The following is a 10705-nucleotide window of genomic DNA, read 5'->3' on the forward strand; positions in this document are numbered from 1 at the left end:
TTTTAACAATGGGCAGTTGTTGGCAAGAACTTCAAGAAGGCTAAACAACCTATAGGCCTACATTACAAATTAATTTTGAATGCAACGTTGCCTAAACCCTTTTCCTCTTAAATAATAATAATAATAATAATAATAACTTTATTTCTATAGCACCTTTTAAAAACACAGGTTTACAAAGTGATTTGACAAACAGCAAAAACAAGAACAAACTAAACCAAACACAGAAGAACATAAACAACAGCAAGAACATAACAAATGTAAAATACTAAAATTAATTAAATACAATTTAACAGAAAAGAACCCAAAGTGCACGATACCCAACAGATATATATAACCCGACCATCACAAGAACCATCATAAGAACCCAGGAAACACAAGAACCCAACAACACGAGCTGAGTCCAAGAGGACCAAAGATTTAAAAAGATGTAAGAAACTAAAAGAGCTAAAAGCAAATCAAAAGAGAACAGCAATAAGAAGGCAAGAGCAGGAAAATAAATAATTGTATTATTTATTCTATTATATAAATTGTATTATTGTCAGGGCCAGGGGTCCCCATCTTATGGAAAGTATTCTGGACTGGGTCTGTTTATAACATTGGTCTGAACATTACAGGAGAAAGGTACTCAGGTAAACACGTGTTTTTGGTAATAAAATACCACAATCATTTTCAGGTCTAGCTATCAGACAGAAGGTCACCCACATACTACAGAATGGAGAAACCTTTGACACACCAATACTTCCTGTCATGGATCACCAACAAAAGAAAAACATTTACGTGAGGCTTTGTGATTTAAGTTCAATCTGTTTTATTAAGCAAAAGGCATTTAGGGACAAAGAGTAGAATTGCGCTTATTTCCAGATGCATTCCCAGAAGGTTTACATCAGCAAGGCATGGAAGTAATAAGTCTCAAATTTCTTTTGTAGGCAAGGATGATGACAATTCCATACATGTTTGATTAAAGCCTGGCCGGAGAAGTCATTTTCTGTTCGCTATGAAAATATTACACAATCTCCTCAATGGCTGAAGTTTGGCTGTATTCTAAAGAGACTCCATACCTAAGTTAGTGTTACATACAATTACTATATAATGGGTAACCTGTGGAGAGCTGCAAATGCCATAAAGACTACAAAAAAAATCAACATGAATTGAATAATTCAATGCAGTTAACTTGCAAAGAAATCCCATTTTTCTCTCATTAAAATACATTTATTTTAAAAGCATGAAAGCAACAGAAGGAAAAACAATCATCCAGTGAGGGTATGGCATTAGCAGACTGTCATTGCTTCACACAATTTTTTGCTGCAACCCAAACACATGATGCTCATAAGCACCTTCACAAGGAAATACAATACACTCTCAATAATGTTAGCTCTACATATAATAGTCTGCAAAAATAAGCCATTGTTAAAGGAATAATAAACTAAAATATTACATGAGAAGTACTTAGCATTGATGCCTGTGCGAATGAAGAGGTTTTATTGAAGGTTAATAAGCTCAGCAGAATCATCAAGCAGCACATTCTTTGTTTGGACAGTGCATGAGGTCAGAAGGCACAACACTGTGTGGCAGGTTTGAATGGCTAACAAGGTGTTGTTGTTTTGGCTGTCTCCATCAGAGAAACTTTTTAAGGCTTATGTCTAAAACTACATTTGCTGTTTCTTAAAAATTGCACAAATGTAAAATTTCAGGCACATTCTTGAGACATGATGGACAACTGACCACTTTGAAACCAGTGTTGCACTTTTTTGTTCTAGTTGTTATTCTAGCCTTCCAGTTAGGCTGTTGGTCTTCAGACAAGGCACTTATCTGAACTTAAGTCCAGACGTGTGTGGTGTTTAGCTTTCGTTGTACAGTGAGCAATGAAAATATATATATATTTTTTTTAATTGAATCAAAAATAGAATGTTTTACACAGAAAACTCATGAGCACTCAACAAACTGCATAAATAGAATAGGGCATCAGATCCCATCGTTTCTTGGCCAGCTTTAACGATTCAAAGATTTCTAATGATCAGAAAGGGAAAAAAGGATCTTAATATTGGTGCTACACTTAAAAGTAAAAATGTGGATGTGTTGGACAGGGGTCTCTCTTTAATGAAATGCAGGGATTTTGTAATTCAATAAAACAGTATATGTGCAAAGACACTTTTCTTAGCTTGGCACACTAAATCAATTGCTGTTAAACAAATAAGGTAAATATAAGTTGAGGAGTTTACAGCCATTTTCTTCACTTCTAGTCCTGCACTTGGAGTGTGTATGTGTATGCTTATTTCACACCTTTTTTTTTTTTAAGGGTTAAGTTGAGTCAGTGTATGTGTGTTTATTTATTTTGTCTTTGGCAGGTGGCATGGCACTAGGTACATTACAGGTATAATGATGTCTAGTATTGTGTAGTAATACAGGGTAAAACTCTGGTAACATCAAAATCCTTTACTCAGGCACATGTTCAAACACACACACACACACACACAAACATACAGACAGAGCAAACCAGGACAAGGAATGAGGACCTCCTACAGGAGGGGAAAAATGTTGTGGAGCTCAGTAGTCAGTTTTCATTTGACGTCGTCCTTTGAGACTATAATTGTGCACATTACTCCTCTCCTCCTCTTCATTGTTTCCACCAATCCTCTGTCTTGTGTTGCTTTTTCTTAAGAATAATTCCAAACTGTGAACGAAAAAGTCCAAACTTTAAGATTAAAGACTTGACTTAATATTTTTCACCAAGCAATGTCTGTAAATGTAACGAAGAAGCTTTATACAGAGGAACTGTGTGACATCAATAATCAAGATTCAAGTGAAAAACCTACAAAGTAATAACATGCAGCAGGCCACACTTTAGGATAAGGGCTATGAGATGTACCTCATTCAAAAATCACACGATGCTCATCATCATTGTGGTGACAAAAAAAAAGACAACAGCAATATCATGTTTAACCTTCTCCATTCACAGGTTTGATACTCACTGACAATGATGACAATGATGATGATGAGAACAGCTATCAGGATGGCCCACATCTGCAGGAAGTAAAGGTTAAGTCAATTCAATTCCACATACATTAACTGGAATTACATTTCCAGTTATTGAAATTAAAGACTGTTTATTTTACTGATATACAGTATATATATATATATATATATACATTCTGTGTTGTAGTGGTACATTATAGAATGTATGTTGTGCACAAATACAATGTATCTTTAATTATGCTTTACTTCAAGTGTTAACTAGATGAATATTAACGCCATGTGATAACGGGTTTTCCGAGACTGAACATGATTCGTACTCTTTATTTTATGTCTTGCATGGATTTCAGTGAAGATAAATTGGATTTATTTGGCTTTAAAGTGGGGGAGAAGTGTCTGCATTTTATTGCTTGGATAGGCACCTTGCAGTTCTTCCACCAGAACTTCCTTTTCAGCTTGGCAGCACTGGTCTCAAACTGGGAGGCTCCGGCCTGCAGTGCGTCTGCTCTGTCATCCAGTTCAGACAGCTTCTGGTCACGTTCCAGCACTTTGTCTACATTAACACGCATAATGTCCACCACCTATTCAGACAGACGCACACACAGGCAACACACAAAAAATATATATTTGGTAATATGTCATTATTTTTGAAATCCCTGTCCCTTGTGTCCACGGGATATGAATCTTCAATTCAGAAAAGATGTCAGAAGAAGAAGAAGAAGATCAACTAAACACTGCCTTTACTCACATAGTTTGAGAATAGAGCAGAGAAAATAAATAAATATTGAAATGCTCCAATATGCTGTACATACAGGATGATCAGAATCAGAATCTGGGTTTATTGCCAAGTACATTTACACATACAAGGAATTTGACTTGGTGTATTGGTGCTAAACAATTAACAAGGAAATAAAGCAGAACTAGCAACAACTTAAATAATACAGTAAAAGAAGATATTACAATATATAAAATAGAATTTAAAAATATAAAATATAAAATATAAAAACACAAAATGTACAAAAGGTGCAATGTAGGAGCTGTGCAGTGGACTATGAGAAAAAAAATCTTAATGTGTGTAATGACATCATGCTTCTAGTGTTGAGTAACCTCTAACAATGTTACAAAACACCTAGAGGTAAGACGTGTTATACATGAGCACCTCTGCTTAATGAACAGTCGGTCTTGAATTAATCGGGCACGTGTACAGAAAGTATCAGCGAATAACCCAAATGTTCCACTGATCCACAAACCCCACTACTGCCCCTCCTCTCAGACAGAGAAGCAGGGTGGAGAGAAGTGTGTAGGCCCATGCATGCTCTTACATAACCATAGAGACAGAGATTATATAAGCCTCTGCCAGCCAATTGGAGGCTTTGTGTGACATGCTAAGGTTAAAGTTCTGCGTGGGAGGGGCTAACCTGAAGGGAGGGGCAACAGGGCTGAGAAAGCGAGAGGCAGAACAGTAAAGGGGATTATGAGCGTACAGGAGGAACGAGATTTGGAACTCATTTTACTGTAATTACCTCACTGACACGGTGAAAAATAAAAGAAATGCATCATCAAAAGGGAAGGGACAGCTTTCACTGAGTGTTCTGTAGCATGTGAACTGACATGGGGAGGTAGAGCGCTTAAGATCTACTGATTGTGTGGTGACTCATGACACCGCTGCCAAAGGGTTACGTAAGGCTCTGTTTGAGACAGACGTTAAGGAAGAAAGAAAAAACAAGTGAAGTGAGTGGCTGACGGGAAGGGCTGAAGTTCAATCATTTAGAGAGGTTGAGGTAAAATAATTGAGCCCCCCCCCCCGGGTAAAGCATACTTGGTAGAAAATGCTTCTGAATTCAAGAGAAGAAATATTTCAAGTGAGCATGATATCAAAATAAATAGTGTAGGTAAATGTGGTGCTTAAAAACAGACCTGTGAGAAAGCAGAAAGAGACATATCATACCTCATCCACTTGGGCTTGGGTCTGCTGCAAGCGCCTGTTTCCTGACGCTGCGCCAGAACCTTCTGGACCGGGAGCTGACCTGTTGAAAAGTTACAATAGGTGGATATGAGCCTCATGGAAGGTTTATACAAACATTCCCATTTGAAAATAAAGATGCAATTACAATTGAAAAAAAAATCTACTAAAAAAAGTTCCAATAATTACACCTTGTCATACGTCTATTTGAAGATTTCAGCCGACAGAGTATAATATTTGGGCTACATAATTTCTACTCATTGGATAGTGCTGCATTCAACAGCAAGTAAACAGTCACTCAAAAGCATACGGCTGCAAATATAATTTTTTTATTTTCTTTTATGGATAGGACAGCTGAAGATAGACAGGAAATGTGGGGAAGAGAGAGTGGAGTAGACATGCATCAAAGGGTCGTGTCTGTGACTACAACCTAGCCTCTGTACATGGGGCACCTGCTCTACCAACTGAGCTTAATCTAGCGTAGCGGTTAATGCGCGCGCCCCATGTACGAAGGCTGTACTCCTTCAAGCGAACAGCCCGGGATCCATATCCCACCTGTGGCTTCTTTGTGTCATTCCCCACTCTCTCTCTCTCCCTGATTTCTGACTCTATCCACTGTCTTATCTCTAATTAAAAATAAAATAAAATAAACCATTAACAAACAGGGTTCAAAATGATACTGACAGGGCGCTATTTGATACTTTTTCCCCAATAAATATAGATTACTACAGTAATCTGTATCAAGAAAAAGCTAGGCAGAAATAAGGGCAGTAAATCCATTTTGTATTTCTCCTTCCCTTGACAGGAAACACTTCCATGATTGACCAATAAACTGGTACAGGATATCAAATATAAAAGATGGTCAAATATTGTATATAGATTAAAAAAAAAGAAGCATCTTGAGGTTTTCTAGACATGAGGATCATCTGTGTTAGACACGTCTGCTCACATATTTAGCAGGCTGAAGTGTTTGTACTTCATATTAGAGCTGGGAAATATATCGAGCTTGTGAGATATATTGATATATTTTCAAAAAAGATATAAGACTAGAAAATATAGTTTATATCAATATAGTTTATGTTGTGTTAAATAACCTTATATGTTTCTTCCATAGAGCCACAAGTTGGCCTTTTGCTCTCTCGCTGTCTGTCCCTCTTCACCCTGCCCCGCCTCCCTCCCTCTGTGAGCAAATCTCATAAACCACCTGCACAATAAAACACACAGCTGTGTTTTTTTTCTTGTGCAGGAAATGATCACTTTTTTTAAATTTAAGGAGCGTTTTATATTTCACCAGTTTATTGTTCATGAACATGGTGACACTGTGCAGCTGGCTGTTAATAAAAGTGCTTGCATGACATTTGGGATTTGGCCCAATTGGATTTGAATTAGAATAAACTTGAGCTATGTATTGACTATCATTATTGAGCTGAACAAATAAATATATATATATATATATATATATTTTTTTTTTTTAATATAAATATATATACAAACCTGTCACATTGTAGTATCCCATTACAAATATTTTACTGATCAAATTGCAGAGCTCAGAGCTAACTTTTTGTGCAGTTTACAGTTTTGATGCATATAAATATATATATATTATGTATTTTTGGTCCATATCGCTCCTCCCTACTTTATTGTTCTGTTCTTATCAGTGTGGTCGCTGAAGTGTGTTTAAAAATAATCCTTGGAGAAGTGTGAATGGATCATTAGAGAGTTCAGTTAACTTGTGTGTCATTTAAAACAATGAACCACTAAGTATTTGAAAAGGAAAAACAGAACAAGTAAATATCCCCATGTATTTTTTTTACTTCATGATTCTAACTGAAGGTCGTCTTTTGTAGGCTTTATCCCTGCAGCCTTGTGCAGTGAATTCAAGTTAGCTACTGCCACCCTCTGACATGAGACAGCATTGCTCTGCAGCATCTGAACTTCTCTAAAAGGAGATAACTGAAATTGAGCCATACACACACACACACACACACACATATTATAACTTAGTCTAGTGCATATATTCAGAATAAACATAGGCTGGAATGAGAGCCATGGCATCTGTTATTGAATGACTCCTTTTCCTGGCACAGCCATGCATACCAAGATGAAAACACAAAACCCACAAACCCTTCCTGCAAAACAACTTGTATCATCCTTTGTGACAAGAAAAGCTACAAATTAAAATGTTGTCCTAAAGAGTGTTGTTATATTTCAAACACAAGTTTCATATTAAATCACTTTGATTTGCCCTGTTGCTGAAATATAAATAAACTTGACCAAAGATGCCTGCGGTGTGCAGTGAATTCATGACTACAAACCAGTTCTGCTGTGCACCAACTCTCACACGAGGCTGACAAACAATATCGTCACCTAAACTTAAGCTACACAGATCTTCTGACCAGGACACTGTTGACAGATGCAAACCCTGACCACCTCTATTTGATCACTTTCTTAAATTAGAGAAAGAGGGCACTTCTTGGCTTCAAGATAACATCAAAAGTTAAACAAAATAAGATGACAGTGCTGATCTGTTTCCAAAACACAATCATCAGAGGGTACTGACAGCTGAGGAAGATGAGGCATTTCCATATTTACCGCCAAGTCTTCCTCACTCCTCTCCAAAATAAAGACTGAATTAACACATCCAAACCTTCTTTGGGATACAAAAGGTTTAAAAATGTAAGAAATTAAAGGAACGCAAAAGGAAGCACATTACACTATCCATGCTATAGCTAAGTATCAATGTGTACAATCTGATCAGAGAAGTCAGAAAACAACTCATTTGTGTTGATCCTCCAACCTGGCTGTTACTTTACACTGAGCTGGGAAAGTTAGCATAACTGATGGATTGTTTAAACATCTGTCTGTCCACTGGTCCATTTGAAGGTTTTCGCCCAGCTGCACGTCATTCTAAACTTTACAAGGTAGCAGCAAGCAGACACGAGCAAACAGCTGAGATTAATGAAGATAGTGACTTCTCTCTTAGGGAAAAAAACAGCTGTGGATTTATTTTGGACATACTAGATAACACCTGGATGTGCGGCCCAGCATTATTTACCGACCATGTTTGTGGTGTTCTTTTTTTATCATATTGTCTTCTACTATACAGTGAAAAAACAATCTCCCCTCGCTATCTACCATAGCTGAAGTAATGTGAGTAAGCGTTTGATACAGGCTCTGTAGGTAAGCAAAGAGGGAGAAGTCAGCTGTGCCTCCTGATGTATCGATCGTAATGTTGCGTCGTGTTAAATATATCATATAAGCTGCTCAAAGTGATCTAAGAAGGACAGTAGCTCTCTCTCTCTCGTTATTTGACTGTTCTGTGTCCGTCAAAACAACCCCTCTACTTATCAAATATAAGATTAAAGTTAAAGGGACATGAGGTCTTTTCTTTATGTGTAACTGATTGTGTTTAATGGGTTCATAATCTCGTCTGAAATTGATCACAGACCCCTGAATGGAACCAAATCAAAATCGTCTCTTGGCAGATTTTGTGATATCGGCAAATATCCTCTTGTTGTCCAAAGAATCAATACAATACCATGCTGTGCTGAAACTGCTGATTTCCATCCCTACCTTCTAAGATTGCATACATCGTCTGGAGTGAGAAACAACAGCTCACCTACATTAAAGCTGTTAACAACATAGAACACATCAGAGTAAACTCAATGGAAGGTGCACTTATGTGTGATTGCAACTTAACTTATAGTTCATTTTCTGAAGACAAAAAAATCCACAACGTAAACCCCCAAAGGAAGACAAACACCAAGACCATCAATGGTGTATAGGTAGACTACAGCTTCTTATTAATATTCTTGAGTATGAGGTGTCCGTGGCAAAACGGAAAATATATTTATGTATAATTATAATAGTATTATACATCACAGAAAGTGTCTTTTTGGCTCATGTGGATGAAAGACACCAAATCCCAGAATGCACAGCACCGCAGGCCACTCCCACTAAGGTCCTCTAGTTCAGAATCAGAAATACTTTATTAATCCCAGAGGGAAATTCTATCGTTACAGTTTCTCTAAAATATACAGTATAGCAGTAGAAATATAGTAATGAAAACATTTACAGACATATTTACTTCAACACATGAGACCATTTCCTCAAGTGATTCAGAGAGAAAACAGACTCTATGTCTGTGTCCATAGGCAAACAGTGAGAGCACCGACACTACCAGTCCGCCCCAGCTCGAGCCGGCCCCGGCTCCTCGTCCTCACCGCCGCCAACAGGCAGGCCTTATGTCTCGGCTGAGCTGGCAGCCGCCGTCGGTCTTGTGTCGCGGCGGGCAGCAGCCAAAACACAAGACCGGCCTGTCGGCAGCAGCCGTCTCACCGCTATATTTATATTTTTTCGCCATTATCAGCTTTCTCCATAGAGCCTGTTAGCATAGCTTCCAAGCAATATGGCGGACGTTAAGTTTGGATTCTGGGAGTGAGTTCCCACCCACTGATCTGTGATTGGTCTGTAGCTTCAGTGGTTGAAAATATGAGGAACTAGCATTGAAGTTTCACCCAGCTAACCGCAACAGCTTCCAGTGACGCAAAGATCGTCATTTTGCATCACTGGAAGCTCCTTTTCAGACTCAGAAATATAAAGATTTCCCATCTCAGGGGAAAATGAGGACGGGATGCACGACCATTCAAAAATACTACCAGGTTTCTAATGATACAAAGATTAATGCAAATGGGTGAAGTATCCCTTTAAAATAGACATGGAAATGTGGGATGCTAGTTCTATTGCTGCCAAGAAAATTAAACACAGACTCTACTTCTACAATATGAAATGAATTCATATCGTCCAGACTTCCTCTGTTAGGTGGGAGGTCAATGGATGCAGGGTGGGGGAGGTTAACAGAGGAAACGAGAGACATTTGGCTTGCCCTACATTTTTTGTAACATGACTAAAATGTGTTATTATAATATTTAAATCCAAATAAGACTATGAACTTGTTTCACGTTGCTTTCAAATGACTATACACGTAGTCAGTCAAACAAAAAACACGGATCCAGAGGAAGGCTAATATTAGCTTTTAGCATACACTCATTGTCGAACTTCAATATTTATCCAACTGCGCAATTAACTGTCGCTTCATTGTGTCATTTAGCTGTCATTTAATTGAACAGCTTGTTGAATGCTGATCGTTTATTTATGTTAGTTAAAGTAAACAAGTCCTAGCTACCGCCGCAACAGCTAGCTTAGCCGAATCTGGAAAACTTCTGTCCTAGCACTTGTTGCATGCTACCACCAAACTTTGGGCGTAGCTTTATTCTGTGATCCTGTTTCACCAAAACACCCGTTAAAGTGGTATGCAATGCAATTACAAGTTTGATAGTAACATCTGACAAGTTAAACGATTGTTAAATAGACAACTTACATTTTGAAATTAAATTTCTGTGAAGGATAATGACGCTGGGTGAGTCTTGTAGCCTGTAAGCTAACAGTGAAGTGTCAAGCCGTAACAGTCGTCGTTGTTATGCTGCGTTCAAGAACTATCAGAAATAGGAAAAGTGAGATTGTAAAAGTCATATAAGTCACTTACTAAATCAAACAAAGAAAGCGGGATTTTTCCTCTATTTGCTATGATACATTGTAAAAGTGATTGATTAAAGATAAGTTAGTTCAGATAATAACTTTTGGTTTACGTTTATCTATAATACCCTAATTTTAAAGCATATGTAGGCCTATCCCCTGATATTATGACTAATTTATCATGTCAAACTGTAAAAGGTGTCCCTCTGCTATCAGATTTCCCGATTACAATTCAAA

At 37.7% G+C, this 10705-nt stretch overlaps 1 protein-coding gene across 1 annotated transcript; it reads right to left on the reverse strand.

The window, feature by feature from the left end:
* Positions 1–791: 791 nt before the first annotated feature.
* On the reverse strand, positions 792–10438 carry vamp3 (vesicle-associated membrane protein 3 (cellubrevin)). The gene is made up of 5 exons (XM_061042022.1): positions 10314–10438; positions 4919–4997; positions 3393–3551; positions 2970–3021; positions 792–2671 (listed from the first exon to the last, which is right to left on the reverse strand). Coding segments are annotated over exons 1-5 (309 nt in total). The 5' UTR covers positions 10316–10438; the 3' UTR covers positions 792–2654.
* Between the last annotated feature and the right edge of the window lie 267 nt (positions 10439–10705).

Source organism: Labrus mixtus, chromosome 7, assembly GCF_963584025.1.
Source record: "Labrus mixtus chromosome 7, fLabMix1.1, whole genome shotgun sequence".
In the NCBI taxonomy this organism is placed as follows: domain Eukaryota; kingdom Metazoa; phylum Chordata; class Actinopteri; order Labriformes; family Labridae; genus Labrus; species Labrus mixtus.

Excerpts from the sequence above, each read along its gene's own strand:
- vamp3 (XM_061042022.1), bottom strand. Across the intron at positions 3,552-4,918 it reads CCCAAGCCCAAGTGGATGAG|GTGGTGGACATTATGCGTGT; the intron begins GTATGATATGTC and ends CTGTCTGAATAG. Across the intron at positions 3,022-3,392 it reads TCTGGTGGAAGAACTGCAAG|ATGTGGGCCATCCTGATAGC; the intron begins GTGCCTATCCAA and ends TACTTCCTGCAG.